General features: G+C 45.4%; 1 protein-coding gene across 2 annotated transcripts in view; it reads right to left on the bottom strand.

Moving 5' to 3' along the window:
* NKRF (NFKB repressing factor) overlaps positions 1-9,444 on the bottom strand; it is an 18,801-nt gene extending 9,357 nt beyond the window's left edge. Inside the window, exon 1 of one of the 2 annotated variants that reach the window (XM_023198699.2) lies at positions 8,739-9,444. In XM_023198699.2, the coding sequence (XP_023054467.1) occupies positions 8,739-9,004 (266 nt within the window). In that variant the 5' untranslated portion in view covers positions 9,005-9,444. Of the gene's footprint in view, positions 1-6,475; positions 7,638-8,738 lie in introns of those variants that run through there. The other variant, XM_023198700.2, reaches the window with a different exon arrangement.
* Between the last annotated feature and the right edge of the window lie 9,710 nt (positions 9,445-19,154).

Genomic DNA, 19,154 nt, shown 5'->3' with positions numbered 1-19,154 from the left:
GGGCTGGAGTGCAGTGGCCGGATCTCAGCTCACTGCAAGCTCTGCCTCCCGGGTTTACGCCATTCTCCTGCCTCAGCCTCCGGAGTAGCTGGGACTACAGGCGCCCGCCACCTCGCCCGGCTAGTTTTTTGTATTTTTAGTAGAGACGGGGTTTCACCATGTTAGCCAGGATGGTCTCGATCTCCTGACCTCATGATCCGCCTGTCTCGGCCTCCCAAAGTGCTAGGATTACAGGCTTGAGACACTGCGCCCGGCCAAGACCGACTCTTTTTTTTTAAAAAAAAAAAAAAAAAAAAAAAAAAAAGGGCTCCTTATGAAGATTGGCTGCTTGATAGAATAACATTTTACTACAGAGAAACAGAAACAGGAGCTCAAGTGAAGTGTTTGTTATCACAGTTACCTGTTCTCCCTTCCTACCTTCAGAGCCTTCCCCAGCCTAGGACCAAAAAAGAGATTTCTGGTAGCATTTGGGAAGAAAGTTCTGAAAATGAGTAACTATCACACCTTCACATGAATCGGTTCTAAACCAGAAGGAGGGTAACATTTTCCATTTTCAGCAGAACAGGTTGCACACCCATCACGTATCATTCCACGCAAAACAGAAGTCAAGGCACGGTGGCCTCCCCGACAGATTGCTGGAAGGTAGTTCAGTTGTAACCTGCACTTTCTATTGACAACTGTTGCTGCTAAAGCTAGCATGAGTATTTAAATACCAAGAGTAATTTTATCTTCATTGACTCTTATCTGAACATCAGAAAGCACAGTCTAAAACACAATATGGCTGGGCAGGGTGGCTTACACCTGTAATCCCAACGCTTTGGGAGGCTGGGGTGGGCAGATCACCTGAGGTCAGGAGTTCAAGACCAGCTTGGCCAACATGGTGAAACCCCGTCTCTACTAAAAATACAAAAATTAGCCAGGCATAGTGGCAGGTGCCTGTAATCCCAGCTACTTGGGAGGCTGAGGCAGGAGGATCGCTTGAACCCGGGAGGTGGAGGTTGCAGTGAGCTGAGATGGCACCACTGCACTCCAGTCTGGACAAGAGCGAGACTCTGTCTCAAAAATAATAAAAATAAAATAAAATAAAATAAACACAATACATTCTACATATCACTTCCATTCAAATTGGGGAGTCCCATTTCCAAAATATGAGATAAAAACAAAAGCTGGGCGCATGTGGCTCACACCTGTAATCCCGACACTTTGGGAGGCCAAGGTAGGTGGATCACCTGAGGTCGGGAATTCGAGACCAACCTGACCAACATAGACAAATCCTGTCTCTACTAAAAATACAAAAATTAGCCGGGTGTGATGGCGCATGCCTGTAATCCCAGCTACTTGGGAGGCTGAGACAGAAGAATCGCTTGAACCCGGGAGGCAGAGGTTGCAGTGAGCCAGTGAGCCAAGATCACGCCATTGCACTCCAGCCTGGGCAGCAAGAGTAAAACTCCATCTCAAAAAAAAAAAAAAAAAAAAAAAAAAAAAACCTATGAAAATGAGATGAGTCTATACATCTTAAACTACTAATCCCATGCCTGTTACCAAAAGTGGCCCTACAACCAGGCAACTTACCTTGAATTCCAGTCAATATTCTCCAGACCTTCAGTTAGAGCCTGATTCCAAGTACAGTGTACAACTGCGAATGGTATATATGTCTTACGGTGTGATGCACTTAGGGCTCACTCATTCATGCTCACTTTTCTCAGGTTTCTTCCAACATTAGTAATTACTCTACCTACTTACTATACCCTATTCATTACATCTGCCACAAAATTCAACTTCACCCATAGGCCATAAAAATAAGTCTTTGCACAGGTTGCTGATGCAGTTCTCTGTCCTTTGCTATGAAGTCATAATACTGAATAAGCCCAGCCAGCTTGAACAATAATGAAAAAGACCATATAGTACCTAACAAACACTTCACTATTCAAAGAACAATATAAATATGAATCTGGAGTGTTTAGTAAGACCACGAGGCTTCTACAATTATTCAGAGTAGCTATCCAAAGATAAAGAAGTGGTGCCACATATTTAAAGTAAGCCAAGGCAGTAAAGCTATTATTATTTAGTTTCTCCAGAGTCTATTTTTTAATAGTGTGTTTTAAAGTAACACGTTTAACACCAGGAATTTTAGAAAATCCACCAAGAAAAGCACCTACATTCCCAACCACTGGCCAGGAGCGGTGGCTCACACCTGTAATCTTAACACTCTGTAAGACCAAGGCAAGAGGACCACTTAAGCCCAGGAGTTCGAGATCAGCCTGGGCAACATGGCAAGACCCTGTCTCTACAAAAGAAAAAAAAAAAAGCTGGACATGGTGGCGTATACCTGTAATCCCAACTACTCAAATCACTTGAGCCTAGGAAGTTGAGGCAGGCTACAGTGAGCTGTGATCACACCACTGCACTCCAGCCTGGGTGACAGAGTGAGAACCTATCTCAAAAATAGTAATAAGAACTCCAACTACTGATAACTTCATCAACATGTTGGGTTTTTTTTTTTTAATTAATTATTATTTTTTTTTTTTGAGACTGAGTCTCACTCTATTGCCCAGACAATGGCGCGATCTCGGCTCACTGCAGCCTCCGCCTCCTTGGTTCAAGTGATTCTCCTGTCTCAGCCTCCCAAGTAGCTGGGATTACAGGAGCGCACCATCACACCCAGCTAATTTTTGTATTTTTAGTAGAGACTGGGTTTCACCATGTTGGCCATGCTGGTCTTGAACTCCTGACCTCGTGATCTGCCTGCCTCAGCCTCCCAATTTGGTGCTGAGATTACAGGTGTGAGCCACCGCGTCCTGGCCATGTTGGGGTTTATTTTTTAATGTTTTTTTCTGTGTTTTCCATAACTCCCCATCACTATCAGGTCATCTATGTTGATTTGAAATCTAGTGGGGTTTTTTGTTAATTTACTGTACCATAAGACTTTTCTCCACATCATTACCACATGAGTTTTAATGGCTATACAGTATTTGTATTATTGAATAAAATGTAAGATATCATTAAGGCAAGTCTAATATAGTAATTTTTTAAGATGCACACGTACTATATTTTTAAGTCCGCTAAGTTACCCTTTAGATTATAAATGCTTAAAAAAGAAAACCAGGCCAGGCATGGTGGCTCACGCCTGTAATCCCAGCACTTTGGGAGGCCAAGGCAGGTAGATCACTTGAGGCTAGGAGTTCAAGACCAGCTTGGACAACATGGCGAAACCCTGTCTCTATTAAAAATACAAAAATTAGCCAGTCGTGGTGGCGTGCGCCTGTAGACCCAGCTACACAGGAGGCTGAGGCAGGAGAATCACTTGAACCCGGGAGGCAGAGGTTGCAGTGAGCTGATATCGCAGGCTGCACTCCAGCCTGGGTGACAGAGCAAGACTGTCTCAAAAGAAAAAGAAAGAATCCCAAAATTCTGAGGTCTATGGTTCTCAAAAGTAGCTGATACTACACCAAGCTTTTGGAAACCAGGATGTGACTCAACTATCCCACCATATCTAGCACATAAAAAGATGATTTCTAATGAACAAAAACATCTGTAAGTTTTACATCTCTGGACACAAAACAGGTGTATATATGTGCATACCTATGAATAACATAAACCACTATAATATATAATAGCATCTGAAATTTAATAAATATTCAGCAATAGATGCTTACAAACTTTTTCTTTTTTTTTTTTGAGACGGACTCTCGATCTGGCGCCCAAGCTGAAGTGCAGTGATGCTATCTCGGCTCATTGCAACCCCTGCCTCCCAGGTTCAAGTGATTCTCCCAACACAGCCTCCCGAGTAGCTGGGACTACAAGCACCCATCATCACGCCCGATAGAGACGGAGTTTTACCACATTGGCCAGGCTGGTCTCAAACTCCTGACCTCACATGATCTGCCCGCCTCAGGCTCCCAAAGTGCTGGGATTACAGGCATGGGCCACCAGGCACAGCCTTTTTATAAAACTTTTAAAAAATATATTAAACTGTTCTACTAAGTTCAAAGAAAAGAGCTGAGATTTGAAAATTAAGCAAAGATTAAGGTTTCCAAGTATAAAATTGTTTATTCAAAACTATTCATAAGGAAAACTAATTTTAAAAAAAAAACCTATTCATAAGATTTGGGCTGGAGCCTGGCGGAATGGCTCATGCCTGTAATCCCAGCGCTTTGGAAGACCCAGGTGGGCGGATCACCTGAGGTCAGGACCAGCCTGGCCAACGTGGTGAAACCCCGTCTCTACTGAAAATACAAACAAAATTAGCTGGGTGTGGTGGTGCACGCCTGTAATCCCAGCTACTTGGAAGGTGGAGGCAGGAGAATGGCTTGAACTCGGGAGGCGGAGGCTGCACTGAGCTGAGATCACACCATTACACTTCAGCCTGGGTGACAGAGCAAGGCTCTCTCAAAAAAAAAAAAACAAAAAACAAAAAAAAAACAAAAGAAAACGCTGGCCACAGTGGCTCATGCCTGTAATCCCAGCACTTTGGGAGGCCGAGGTGGGCGATCACCTGAGGTCGGGAGTTCCAGACCAGCCTGACCAACATGGAGAAACCCTGTCTCCACTAAAAATACAAAATTAGTCAGGCGTGGTGGTGCACGCCTGTAATCCCAGCTACTAGGGAGGCTGAGGTAGGAGAATTGCTTGAACTCAGGAGGCGGAGGTTGTGGTGAGCTGAGATTGCACCATTGCACTCCAGCCTGGGAAAGAAGAGCAAAATACTGTCACAAAAAAAAAAAAAAAAAAAAAAAAAAAGAAAAGAAAAGAAAAGAGAAGAGAAAAGAAAAAGAAAAAAAGACTCGGGCCAGGCACTGTGGCTCACTCCTGTAATCCCAGCACTTTGGGAGGCCAAGGCGGGTGGATCACTTGAACTCAGGAGTTCAAGAGAGCCACACACAGGGAAACCCCATCTCTATTAAAACAACAACAACAACAATTAATAAGACTCCTGACGTCATAAGTGAATAACATATACCCAGATTACTGATAATCTTTCAAAAGCTCCCACACCCATTTCATTAGTGATTGCTGCACTCTCCCTACTATGTGCACAGTTTTGCAACATGAGCCCAGCCAGCATCTACCTTCCAAACACAGTCTTGTATCAACCAGGAAGAGACAAATAAGGGAGCAAAGCTGGTTTCATTTTAAGGTATATTTTATCTATTAATTATTGTCTCATCAAAGGTAAATAGTAGGCCAGGATTCTCCTTCTAATCTTATCGATCAACAACTGGAAAACTAAATGCCCCAGTTAATCAAACTGCTTTATTAAATATAAAGACACTAGCTACAATTTTAAGTAAAAATCACACAGTTCTTTAGGCATTCATATGTATGATTATTTAAGTGCTGCAGATGTAGTTGGTCAGAAAACTGAACTAATTTTTCACTAGCCACAAATCTCAGAAATTGCTTGCAGAAAAAATTCTTGGTTGTTTACTTGAACAAAACAGACAAAACCAAAGTGAAATAATTCTAGCCATTTGAGCTTTCTGGTTGCCTGGACAATGAGGGAGAAAATGATTAAAAAACAGAATAGAAACATTTTTATTTTATCCTACAAAGCAGTGGCTCTGAGAGTGCTGTTCTCTGGATCAGCAACATCAGCATCACCTGGGAACTTGTCAAAAATACAAATTGTGAGGCCCCACCTCAGACCTACCGAGTCAGACACCCTGGGGCTGGGACCCAGCAATGGTTCAACAAGCCTAACAGGTGATTTTGATGTGCACTTAAGTTTGAAAACCCCAGTTCCAGAGTCAAGAAGATACTCAAATTTGTTCTGTGGAAATTGCCACCATCACCAAAAGGAATGAAATATGTTCTGTTTCCCTGAACATTTGAGTTCCTCCGGGCTTGGTCTTATGATGAAGGAATTTTCAAAGATTTATTTGACCTAGAAGTTTATTTCAGCCCCAAGTAAAATGGAACACAAAACATTTTGCCAGAGGGAAAAAAGAGCAAGGAAATTCCTCTTTGCTATTGGTTCACAGCCTGTTCCAAAAGTCAAGTGATAAACCTTGAGCAACAAATCAACAATTTAAGGCCAGGTGCAGTGACTCACTCCTGTAATCCCAGCACTTTGGGAAGCCAAGGCGGGCGGATCACTTGAGTCCAGGAGTTCGAGACCAGCCTGGCCAAAATGGCAAAACCCCGTCTCTACCGAAATTACAAAAATGAGCCAGGTGTAGTGGTGCATGCCCGCAAATCCCAGCTACTCAGGAGACTGAGACATGAGAATAGATTGAACACAGGAGGTGGGGGTTGCAGTGAGCCGAGATCATGCCACCGCACTCCTGCCTGGGCGACAGAGCAAGACTCTGTCTCAAAAAAAAAAAAAAAAGAATTAACAATTTAAGTTTAGAAAGAGCTATTTCACCATGTATTCTGCAGTTCACTTGAGAGAAGAGTATTCTGTCACAGAAAACAAGAACTCTGCCAACATCTACATTACATCAACAAGTATTGGAACACAAGTTTTACCCACCTGAAGATGAGAGGTAACATAAAGCCCATCTAAAGTGGAAGACTGCACTTGGTCCCTAGCTTCCAAGATTCTTCATTGGCCCTTCCCTTTCTCCTATATGGAAGCTATCAGATACAATGCAAACATTACTTTTCAGTTAAGCTATTTGATAATGTAATGGCAATTCTTGTATTAACTAAACTGACTTAGCTACAATGTAACATGGTGACTATAGCATACATAGTATCCACAGATGCACCTGTGTGCACACACAACAGCCTGCAATGGTTGAGCCTTTAACACCAACTACCATTGGCCTACTTTGTGTTTTTAATGCCCTGCTTATGTACAAGGGTATTGTTCTTGGAATTAAATCCTGACATATAGTGATGTGGCTTATGTCAGTTACTTGCTTTCACTCATGATCCATCCTTCCCAAATATGGCAGCTGTGGCTCAGTGGAAAGAGCATCAGTCTGGGCATCAGAAGACCTGGGTCCTAGCCCCAGCTGTAAGACCTTGGACACGTCACTTAACTTCTTGGCCTCCACTGATTTAGCAGTAAAAATGAGACGCCACCTGATCCCCAAGGTTGTAGGAAATGAAATAATAAATATTTAAAATGTGTTATACATCATAAAGCTGTATACATCCATTCACTCCACACACATTTATTAAGCAGCTATTATTTAGCAGGCAATCTTCTAGGCACTGAGGATAAAGGTGTAAACAAGAAAGCAAAATCCCTATCCCTAAGGAAGCTTCCATTCTAGTGGGAAGATGTATTAACACAAAGGACAGTTACCCTCATTCAAGTTTTTGTTTTTATTTTATTTTAAGGATTCAGATTCCCAACAGCCTTCTGTGATATGATGGAGACTTATGATTATAGGATAAAGGTAATTTTTGAACTCAAGAACAACATTGTTAGGCAAAGGTCAAGTAGATTTATCTGACTTGTTTAATAACTAAGGGTTCCTCAGTTGTAACCAGTTCCTCCTAATCATTATCTCTGGAGGCAGAAATTATTCTAACCTACAGAAGACAAAAAAATAAATGTATGTGATGAGAGCAAAGTATATTACACTGAATGGCATGTTCAATAATTAAGGGCAGGAGTAGACAATCCTATTTTTCTGCATCTGTTACAAGTCACTCCTGGAACTGAACTAGCCAAAACTGACATGATCATATTCCAGAATTTCTCACCCTTCCTAATAAAAAAAAAAACAAAAAACAAAAAACAACTATGATTGCAGGAATGTTGAAAGAAGTCGTCTCCCAGTCTATCAAAGGAATGACTAGTATAGGGCCGATTTAGGGGTTCTGAAGGACAGAGGTCCAAGCAGCCTGCTCAAAAAAAAAAAAAAAAAAAAAAAAAGAACTGCGTTGGAACCATACTGCAGTCTCCATTGAATGCAAAGAGCTTTCAAAGAGGCCTGTTCAAAACGTCACCAGGTTCTAGGAAAGGGGGGAAAAACAAACACACACACACCCCCACCCCCACCACATACACACACACACACACACCCCCCTAAAACCTCACTCAGAGCCAAATGTTAATCCTTCTGATCCCATTTAGGGCAAAAAGAGGGCAATCCATTTTTACAGTAGATATATCCATTTCTTTGTTTGAGTCCAGACACATTATGCGCAAATCTACAAGCAAGGCTGTCGCTGCTGCGGCTCAGAGAGCTGATACGTACCGCCTCCCCAGGAGAAGACAGTAAGACCCTGCTAGGGGGCTGCAAGTAGAGGGGGGTGTTTTATTTAAGGGGAATGGAAAAAGAGAGTGGTCAGGAGGAGACTAGAACAGTGGGGTCCCCTCGCCCTTCCCCCACAACCCCAACTGTCGAATATATTCTCTGCGGATACTGCATGCTTGGAAGGCCCTACGCAGGTCCAAGATGCTGCTATCCATCATTTCCCACGTCCTCTAATACCGCCACCAACTACAACGACCATCTCTCAATAATCCTCTTCTAGGCGCTGCTTCAGAATCTCCATCCCTGGTCCTGGAGAGGCCGCTTCCGCGATCTCTGCGCCCTACTAGCTGTTATGTCATGCCCAGCCACCACAGTCGGCCACCCCACCCCCAGGGCAAGAGTGATCCCTCTAGTGCCCTCCAGCACCTCCAAATATCCAGCCTCCAAGCTATCCTACGCATCCCGCCCCCGTCCCTATCCCAACCACCATCATCGATCCCTCCACCGCAGTCCCTAACCCGATCCCCCATCACCGATCTCTCACCCCGGTCCCTAACCCGACACCCACACCTTACTCACCTGCAGCCCAGGAAGACGTGGTTGGTCCAGGCGGCGGAGAGGGCGAGGAGCTGGTCGAGGGCAGCCCCGGGATAGCTGTGCAGGTGCCGACAGATGAAGCTGCGCCGCAGAGCCCACTGCCAGTCACTTTCGTGGCTATAGCGCCACTGCTCCAGCACTGGCTCGGGCGGGGGCGGCGGGAGGGGCGGCAGCGGCGGCGGCGGGAGGGGGGGCAGCGGCGGCGGCGACAGGAAGTCGCCCCCCAACAGCAGACGTCCTCCAGCCATCTTCTCCGCCCCCAAGCAGGGACCCCAGGGACGAAGCCGACTACGGACCGCGAGCTAGGTAGCTAGCAAGCGGGCGGAAACGGGGGGCCGGTGGGAGGGGCCGGGTAAGGAGGGGCGCGCTGAGGGGCGAAGATCAACTCTCGGGGGGACTGGAGTGTGTGCGTGGGGGCCACCGTTAGGAGGAAAAGAGGAGCACGAGCTCGCGTCCCGACACCGGGGTGCACGTCCGCTATACTCCTCCAACTCGTGGAGGAGCAGAAGGGCTTCCGCCGCACTCACGCGCGAGCTGGGGAGGCCGAGTGAGGTTCCGCACCTCCACGGATCCGCAGACCCACGCACTGCGCGGAGAGCGATAAAAGACCCCAGCACGCTCTGCTCCCCTCCTCTAGGTTCTAGCCTACCTACCCGCGTGCCGTCCGGGGTTGTGAGGCCAGTGCGCTTGCGCCGCGGCTGTTCCCTAACTTCCAAATCCCGTCGCAGAATCTCGCGCGACGTACTTTTTTTCCCTCCAGTGACGACTACGGGCCTTTGACGCACTACGGTGACAAGCAGAGGGCGGGGACTCTAGAAAGGGAATTTAGGAAGGTTCTCTGAGGTTCGAGAATATGGTTAGAAGGTGCCCTCAGGTAGCCGTTGTTAGCCCACGGCTCGTCTGACTCTTTTCCCTGGATTTCTAAGCGGCGCGACAGTGAAACCATGTTCCTTGTAAGGGCTTTAGGTCTGCAATGGACTTTACAATAAAACAAAACAAAACAGGCAGCTCCCCGAGGTGCCTTTTCTTCAGAGTAGCTTGAAATGCTCTGTGCATCATGCATTATTAGCTTTGTGTAATAGCTTACTGCGAAAACGTACTAAAAATGAAACACTTGCAAAGAAAATCATCCACAGCGCCACTTCTCAAGTTAGCCACTTTCAAGTCCCTACTGCATCCCAATTACGAACACAGACACTGTTTACACAGTTCTGATCACAACTGCAAGTAAGTGTATTTCATGTATCAACTTAAGTGCAACAGATTACAAGATACAAAAGGGGCCCAGAGAAGAGGGGCCCGCTCAATCACTGTAGCCAAATGTATCACTCCAACCGGAGTCAGCTTCACTCAGTAACTTCAGTCGCTTCACAAAAGCAGTTAATGAGTGTTTGTCGGCGGGAATTTACACAGCACGTACTGTGTGCTCAATACAGCAAGAATACACAAAAGAAGGAAAGAAAGTGGGTTTTCTCTGTTGTCCTGGAATTGACTACAATCTTTGTGGGGAGAAATAGCCCTGCATAAAACTAAATGTTCCACCAGGAGCCAGACCATTGGATGGGGTGGCTTTGACGCACTACCATCTTTAACTCTCTAAAGTATTTCTAATTATATGACACTTTATGTGTAGGGGTGTATTAGACTGAGAGGAACAGAAGATAACAGCTCTTTACATACTTTCATAATGTATTTCCACGTCTTTCTCCATAGTGGGCATTCATGTTTATTGGGGTAACAATCAGACTGTTTTTAAAAAGTTCACAAGGTGATACATGCTGTGAAGAAAATAAAACAGGCCGGGTGCGGTGGCTCACGCCTGTAATCCCAGCACTTTGGGAGGCCGAGGCAGGAGGATTACTTGAGGTCAGGAGTTCGAGACCAGCCTGGCCAACATGGTGAAACCCCCGTCTCCACTAAAAATACAAAAATTAGCCGGGTGTGGTGGCAGGCGCCTGTAATCCCAGCTAGTCGGGAGGCTGAGGCAGGAGAATCGCTTGAACCTGGGAGACAGAGGGTGCAGTGAGCCAATATTGCACCACTACACTCCCGCCTGGGCAATAGAGTGAGACTCCATTTCAAAAAAAAAAAAGAAAGAGAAAGAGAAAGAAAAGAAAAGAAAAAAAAGAGGGCGGTGCAAAGGCAAATGACTGGGGGAACACTAGATGAGAGGAGTCAGGTGACCTAAATTCTCATCTCATCGTTGCCAACAACTATCTCTACAACCTTCGGCAAGTCATTTCACCTCTGTGGCCTTGTTTTTCTCACTCATACAATCATTACTTGAATTTATTATCTCTAACCTTCCTTCGTAGTACTATATTCTTTGATTTGGTGGTTCAGAGACTAACATTACCTCAATAAACATGAATGCCCACCATAGAGAAAGATAGACATGGAAATAAAGAATTCTGAAACTGAAAAGTGCTGTTATCTTCTGCTCTTCTCAGTCTAATACACCCCTACGCATAAGGTGTCATATAGTTAGAAATATGTCATTAGAGAGTTAAAGAGGGCACTGAGTCAAAGCCACCTCATCCGGTGGTCCTACTGCTAGTGGCACATTTAGTTTTATATAGGGCTATTTCTCCCCACCCAGCTTGTAATCAATTCCAGGACAACAGAGAAAAACCACTTTCTTTCCTTTTTCTATTCTTGCTGTATTCCACTAGAATATCAGTTACATGAAAGCAGAAAACTCATCTGTCTTGCTCTTAGCACCTACACCTTGATCCTGTAGGCACTCCAGATATATTTGTTGAATTAAATACATAAATGAATGAAGCTCTTCCTTTTGTCCCAACCTAGTGAAAATCATTTCCTTGGAGCCTACATTTTAAGCTGATTTGTTATTTTATAATTAGATTAAATTCAGCCTGCTATGGTTTGAGTGTGTCCTCTTCAAAATTCAAGTGTTGAAACTTAATGGCTAATGTGATGGTATTAAAGGGTGGGGCCTTTGAGAGGTCATTTAGCCATGAGAGCTCCTCCCTCAGGAATGGGATTAAGGCCCTGATGAAAGAGGCTTTACACAGTGTTTGGTCACTTGTCCTTTGCCTTCTGCCATGTGAGGATATGACACTCTTCTCCCCTTGTTGCTGGAAGATGCAGCAACAAGGCACCATCTTGGAAGCAGAGAGCAGAGAGCTGCCCCCATCAGACAACTGAAACTTCTGGTGCCTTAATCTTGGATTTCCCAGGTTCTGGAACTCTGAGAAATAAATTCTTTATAAGTCTCAAGTCTCAGTATCTTGTTATAGCAGCATAAATGGACTAAGACACAGCCTAAGTTGCCAACTTTCACCAAAATCAGCACTGTAATAAACATACATCTTTCCTAGAAAACAATCTGTGAAAAGATAAATTACTTCCTCTCAGCCTGAATTAAAACTTTTCCATTATATAGAAACAAATAATTGTAATCTGACTTCTGAACTTGGATTACAAAATAAAAGGTGTTGGAACTGATGTAAGAGGCCATCTGCTCTGGAACAACCATAATAGGATTCCATTTGTAAATCCCACTAAGGAATAAGCAGTTTCATCCATGGAACACAAATTTCCAGGATTCTCCATGTCCTTCTCTCCCTGGTATCCTTCTGATTACAAAAAATCCATCAGCCAATCTATTTTAGCCCATTCCTTTCTCACAGTTACAGATGGTTTCTCAGTAAGCAGGAGTTAAAACCCCTGGGCAGAAATACATTAGTTGAAGAGAGGTGTAGGTGTAGATAATAAAGGTCGCCATTACAATCCTAAACAAGCCAGAAGGCCGGGCATGGTGGCTCACGCCTGTAATCCCAGCACTTTAGGAGGCTGAGGCGGGCGGGTCACTTGAGGTCAAGAGTTTGAGACCAACCTGGCCAACATGATGAAACCCCATCTCTACTAAAAATACAAAAATTATCCGGGCATGGTGGCATATGCCTGTAGTCCCAGCTACTCAGGAGGCTGAGGCAGGAGAATTGCTTGAACCTGGGAGGTGGAGGTTTCAGTGAGCTGAGATTGTGCCACTGCATTCCAGCCTGTGCAACAGAGCAAGACTCCATCTCAAAAAAGAAAACAAAAACAAAAATAATCCAGACACCTCCTGTAATCATCCATCCTTCTCCCCTCTATTGCAGGTGTCTGTCACTGCTTTTTTTTTTTTTTTTTTTTTTTTTTTTTTTTTTTTTTTTTTTTTTTGAGACGGAGTCTCGCTCTATTCCACGGTTGCCCAGGCTGGAGTGCAGTGATTGGAATGTAGTGGCTGGAGTGCAGTGGTACGATCCCGACTCGCTACAACCTCCGCCTCCCGGGTTCAAGCAGTTCTCTGCCTCAGCCTCCCCAGAAGCTGGGATTACAGGCTCTCGCCACCACGCCCTGCTAATTTTTGTATTTTTAGTAGAGACAGGGGTTTCACCATCTTTGCCAGTCTGGTCTTGAACTCCTGACCTCGTGATCCACTTGCCTCGGCCTCCCAAAGTGCTGGGATTACAGGTGTGAGCCACTGCGCCCTGCCCTGTCACTGTTTTAAGACACATAAAGCCCCGTTTTGACTGCTTTGAGCTTCCTTCCCTGCTTTTGCCTATAGGGGGAGTCAGTACGTAATGGAAAGACAGAAACTTGAAACCTGATGCAGCACCACTCCCATAAACTATCCCAAAAATCAGATCACTAAAAGTTCTTGACTGGAGAATTCTGCACCACCATGTGCTCTTGAGGAATGTTTACTAACGGATTGAAAGCATAACTAGGAGTTCTCATTGGCCAATTCTGAGTAATGTGAACACCAATATTATTAAAGACAGTAATGAATTATAAAACCTTGAAAACTAGGGAGCCATAAGTCCACAGTGATACCAAATAGATAAATAAATGAGAGACAAGGGAGGGCCTTTGCAGGGAGGGGCTTTGCTTTCAGTCGAATACCATGTGCTGACTGGTAAATATGGAGGGAGTACTGGAGTTGGAAAATCATCATTTTATATAGATTGGTCAAGGCAAACATTATCAATAGATGCTCAATCCAAGGATAAATTTTTGATGAGTAAGATATTTCCAGGAATTTAACAGTTTCTCTCCACAGATTGTTTATTAGTAGCAATAAAAAAAAAAAAAAACAGCAATTATATCCTGGAGAAATTGGGCAACACCTTGACCCAAAATGAGAACATCCTATTTTTAAAATAGGACTTCAAAAATATCAATGTCATGAAAGACAAAGAAGGGCTATTCCAAATGAAAGGAGAGTAAAAAGACAGGGTACAATGCATAAACATAGACTAGATCCTGTACTGCAAGAAAAAAAATGGTATAAAGGATATTATTTGATAGATTAGTGTCAGAATGTGAAATTTACCAAAGTTGATAACTGTCTGTGGTTATGTAAGAAAATATTATCTGTATATATGGTGTAGATACGTATATATGGGGCACAAAAATGATAAAGCAATAGGGCAAAATGTTATCAACTGGTGAATTTGGGTCAAGAGTATGCGAGTATATGCTGCACTATTTTTTTTTTTTTTTGAGACAGTTTCACTCTTGATGCCCAGGCTGGAGTGCAATGGCGTGATCTCAGCTCACCGTAACCTCTGCCTCCCGGGTTCAAGCGATTCTCCTGCCTCAGCCTCCAGAGTAGCTGAGATTATAGGCATGTGCCACCACACCTGGCTAATTTTGTATTTTTAGTAGAGACAGGGTTTCTCCATGTTAGTCACGCTGCTCTCGAACTCCTGACCTCAGGTGATCCTCCTGCCTTGGCCTCCTAAAGTGCTGGGATTACAGGCATGAACTACCACGCCCAACCAGGTTGTACTATTCCTGTAACTTAATTTCAAAATGTATTGTTTGAGAAGTGCAATAGTGGGCCAGGCACGGTGGTTCACGCCTGAAATCCTAGCATTTTGGGAGGCCAAGGTGGGCAGATCACGAGGTCAAGAGACCAAGACCATCCTGGCCAACATGGTGAAACCTGTCTCTACTAAAAATACAAAAATTAGCTGGGTGTGTTGGCGCTTGCCTCTAGTCCCGGCTACTCGGGAAGCTGAGGCAGAAGAATCACTTGAACCTGAGAGGCGGAGGCTGCAGTGAGAGATAGTGCCACTGCACTCCATCCTGGGCAACACAGCGTGACTCCATCTCAAAAAAAAAAAAGTGCAATAGCTCCCGACATTGGTGAAGAATATAAATCTAGTGCAGTGGCACAATCTCGACTCACTGCAGCCTCTACCTCCTGGGTTCAAGCGATTCTCCTGCTTCAGCCTCCCAAGTAGCCAAGACTACAGGCGTGTGCCACCACACCTGGCGGATTTTTTGTGTTTTTAGCAGAGACGGGTTTTCCCTGTGTTGGCCAGGCTGGTCTTGAACTTGTGACCTCAAGTGATCCGCCTGCCTCAGCTTCCCAAAGTGCTGGGATTACAGGTGTGAGCAACCACGCCCAGCCTCTAGCTACCTCTTAATCACTTATCTTGAGGTCGCACTTTACTGGGACCTCTGGAGAGCTTATAAATGATGCCCGTACTCTTATGAAGTTTAACATCTCTTGAGGAGGGAAGTCCCCCAATAAGAAGCAGAGAAGATTATGTAAATTCAACTAGGGGCCGGACTTGGTGGCTCATGCCTATAATCTCAGCACCATGGGAGGCCAAGGTGGGCGGGATCTCTTGAGCTCAGGAGTTGGAGACCAGCCTGGCAATTTGGCGAAATCTTGTCTCTACAAAAAAATATGAAACGTAGCTGAGCGTGGTGGTGCGCACTTGTAGTCTTAGCTATTCAGGAGGTTGAGGTGGGAGGATCGCTTGAGCCCAGGAGGTAGTGGTGGCAGTGAGCCGTGATCATGCCACTGCATTCCAGCCTGGGCCATGGAGTGAGACAGTGTTTAAAAAAAAAAAAAAAAGTTCAACTAAAAAGTTTGAAAATGGAGAAGAGATCAGGAATCAGGATAGGTGGATGAGATCAAGAAAGTCTTCAAAGTAGGACCTGAGCCTTGAAGGTAGGATTTAAATCAGTAGATGATATTTCAGACAGAGTCAACGAACAGTTTGTGTAACTCAGGGAGAGGTTTGTGCAGAGATGGAATAGACTGGACAGAGAACGAATATTGGGAAGTGTTGGAAAACATGGTTGAGTAGATACAAGGGGCCAGTCTGCAAGTTCCCCAAGAGCGGCATCTAACTACATCTCATGAAAAAGATTTAATTAAGCCCGGGCGCAGTGGCTCACCCCTGTAATCCCAGCACTTTGGGAGGCCGAGGCGGGAGGATCATTTGAGGTCAGGGGTTAGAGACTAGCCTGGCCAACATGGCAAAATCCGTATCTACTAATAATACAAAAATTAGCCGGGCGTGGTGGTGGGCCAGAGACTACAGGCCCGCGAAACCAGGCTAGTTTGGGTTACATTTCTTAATGGCTGGGAAAAAATTGCTGGGTGCAGTGGCTCACGACTGTAATCCCAGCACTTTGGGAGGCCGAGGTGGGTGAATCGCTTGAGCTCAAAAGTTCAAGACCAGCCTGGGCAACATGAGGAAACCTGTCTACAAAAGATAAAAGAATTAGCGGGGCTTTGGGGCACACTCCTGTAGACCCAGCTACTTGGGAGGCTGAGGCAAGAGGATTGCTTGGGCCCAGTAGCTCGAGGCTGCAATGAGCTATGACTATGCCACTGCACTCCAGCCTGGATGAAGAGTGAGACCCTGTCTCAAAAAAAAATTAAATTAGATTAAATTAAATTAAAAAGAATAATTCAGGATATGTGAAATTCAAATCATGCATCCATAAGTGAAGTTTTAGTGAGCACAGCCATGCTCAACCTCTTACATATTATCTATGGCTGCTTTTGTGCTACAGTAACAGTTGAATAGTTGCAGAGATCATATGGCCTGCAAAGCCTAAAACATTTATCAGCTGGTGCTTTACAGAAAAAGTTTGCAGCTGGGCGTGGTGGCTCACGCCTATAATCCCAGCTCTTTGGGGGGCCGAGGTGGAAGGATCACTTGAGCCCAGGAGTTTAAGACCAGACTGAGCAACAGCCAGACCCCAGTCTCTACTCACCCCCTCCAAAAAAAAAAAATTAAAAATAATCTGGGCGTGGTGGCACGAGCCTGTAGTCCCAGATACTCAGGAGGCTGAGGTGGGACGATCGCCTGAGCTCAGGATTTCGAGGCTGCAGTAAGCTGTGATTGCACCACCACGCTCCAGCCTGAGCAACACAGTGAGATCCAGTCTCAAGGAAAAAAAAAAAAAAAGTTTGCTCACTCCTGACCTAAAGCAATGGTTGTCCACATGGGGCGATTGTGCACAGGGAACATTTTGGCAATGCTTGGAAACATTTCTGGTTGTCACAACTGTGGAGGGTGGGGAGGGCATCCTACTGGTATCTAGTTAGTAGAGGCCAGGGATGGTGCTAAATATTCTTTTTTTTTTTTTTTTTTTTTTTTCCCCCGAGATGGAGTCTCGCTGCCCATGCTGGAGTGCAGTGGCGCGATCTTGGCTCACTGCAACCTCCACTTCCCAGGGTCAAGCAATCTCCTGCCTCAGCCTCCTGAGTAGCTGGAATTACAGGCACGTGCCACCACACCCAGCTAATTTTTGTATTTTTAGTAGAGACAGGGTTTCACCTTCTTGGTCAGGCTGGTCTCGAACTCCTGATCTGGTGATCCACCCACCTCATCCTCCCGAAGTGCTGGGATTACAAGCGTGAGCCACCGCGCCCGACCCTAAATATTCTTTAATGCACATGACAGCCCTCCAGATGTCTGGTCCCAAATGTCCATAGTACTGTGGTTGAGAAACTCTGGATTATAGGACTCTAAGGTGAGTACTTTCTTTTTTTTTTTTCTTTTTGAGACAGAGTTTTGCTCTGTTGCCCAGGTTGGAGTGCAATGGCGCGATCTCGGCTCACTGCAACCTCCACCTTCCAGGTTCAAGCAATTCTCCTGCCCCAGCTTCCCCAGCAGCTGGGATTACAGGTACGTGCCAACAACCCCTGGCTAATTTTTGTATTTTTAGTAGAGACAGGGTTTCGCCATGTTGGCCAGGCTGGTCTCGAACTCCTGGCCTCAAGTGATCCACCCGCCTCGGCCTTCCAAAGCGCTGGGATTACAGGCGTGAGCCACCACGCCCAGCCAGGTAGGTACTTTCTAGAACAGGGAAAACTCAGTCCTTAACAAGGGAGCCCATTGACTGAATGCCCAGGTCTTTAACTTACATTAGCTCAGGTAGCCTTCACAATGACCATGGCAAGGCAATCACTAATGTCCTCCTTTTCTGGAGATGTTTTATTAAATTTTTATTTTATTTATTTATTTTTGAGACGGAGTCTCACTCTGTCGCCCAGGCTGGAGTGCAATGGCGCGATTTCAGCTCACGGCAACCTCCGCCTCCTGGGTTCAAGCGATTCTCCTGCCTCAGCCTCCGAAGTAGCTGGAATTACCGGCATGCACTCCGAAGTAGCTGGGATTACTGGCATGCACTACCACACCCAGCTAATTTTGTATTTTTAGTGGAGACGGGGTTTCTCTAGGTCGGTCAGGCTGGTTTCGAACTCCCGACCTCAGGTGATCTGCCCATCTTGCCCACAGCTCGCAAGTCTGTAGGGCTCCAGGGCTTGTAATTTTCCGTAACACCTCAGTGCCTGCCTCTGCTCAGTGACATCACAAACGTCACAGACGCATTGTCTCACTCGGTTGTCCCCTAGTGTGTGAGCTGCGCAGAGCCAGGCCTATATACGTGGAATATACGTGGATCCTTTCTGAAGCCTCCAGGCCTCCGTAAGGAAAGGATGCGTGCCCTGATGTCCGCACCCTGGCCCTTAGGTAAACAAAGTTGAGGAAAGTTTGTTTTCCTAAGGGCCACCAGAGTTCTTTAAAGTGACGACTCTCTTGCCCACTTTAATGCTTGGGAGGATGGGAGGCTCCACTCTCTAGTAGACCCAGGACACAAACTCCTTAGTATCTATAGAATGCTTTTTGAGTCATGAAGAATAGTCATATCCATGAATTTTGGGGGATGTTCACATCACAGGAGTAAATGAGAGAAGACACGTGGTGCAGAGTTCTTTTCCTGCCAGAATTAAAACTCACCTGAATCTTGTTCCGTAGACTCTGGCACTCTACTTTCTCCATCTAATATACTAGATGATAATCAGCTCAACTTAGTTAAATCCATGCTAATAAAGAAAAAGTAGAGGACTTCCTGCCCACCTCCACCCCAAGTGGTGGGAATTTCAGGCCCAGATGGAAGAAAGTTGGAGGGGGCGGGCAGGGGGGATGGCAACCCACCTAGGAAGATTTCATAGGCTGATGGTGCCTCCCTGAGCCCTTCAAATCACCCATTCGGAAGGCAGCCACCCGCTCCTCCTCAGGCAAACTGTGGGGGCCGCATCACCCAGTGACTTAAGATCAGACCACACAGCCA

Source organism: Piliocolobus tephrosceles, chromosome 12 (assembly GCF_002776525.5).
Source record: "Piliocolobus tephrosceles isolate RC106 chromosome 12, ASM277652v3, whole genome shotgun sequence".
NCBI lineage: Eukaryota > Metazoa > Chordata > Mammalia > Primates > Cercopithecidae > Piliocolobus > Piliocolobus tephrosceles.
This window is presented reverse-complemented; position numbering and strand designations above follow the sequence as displayed.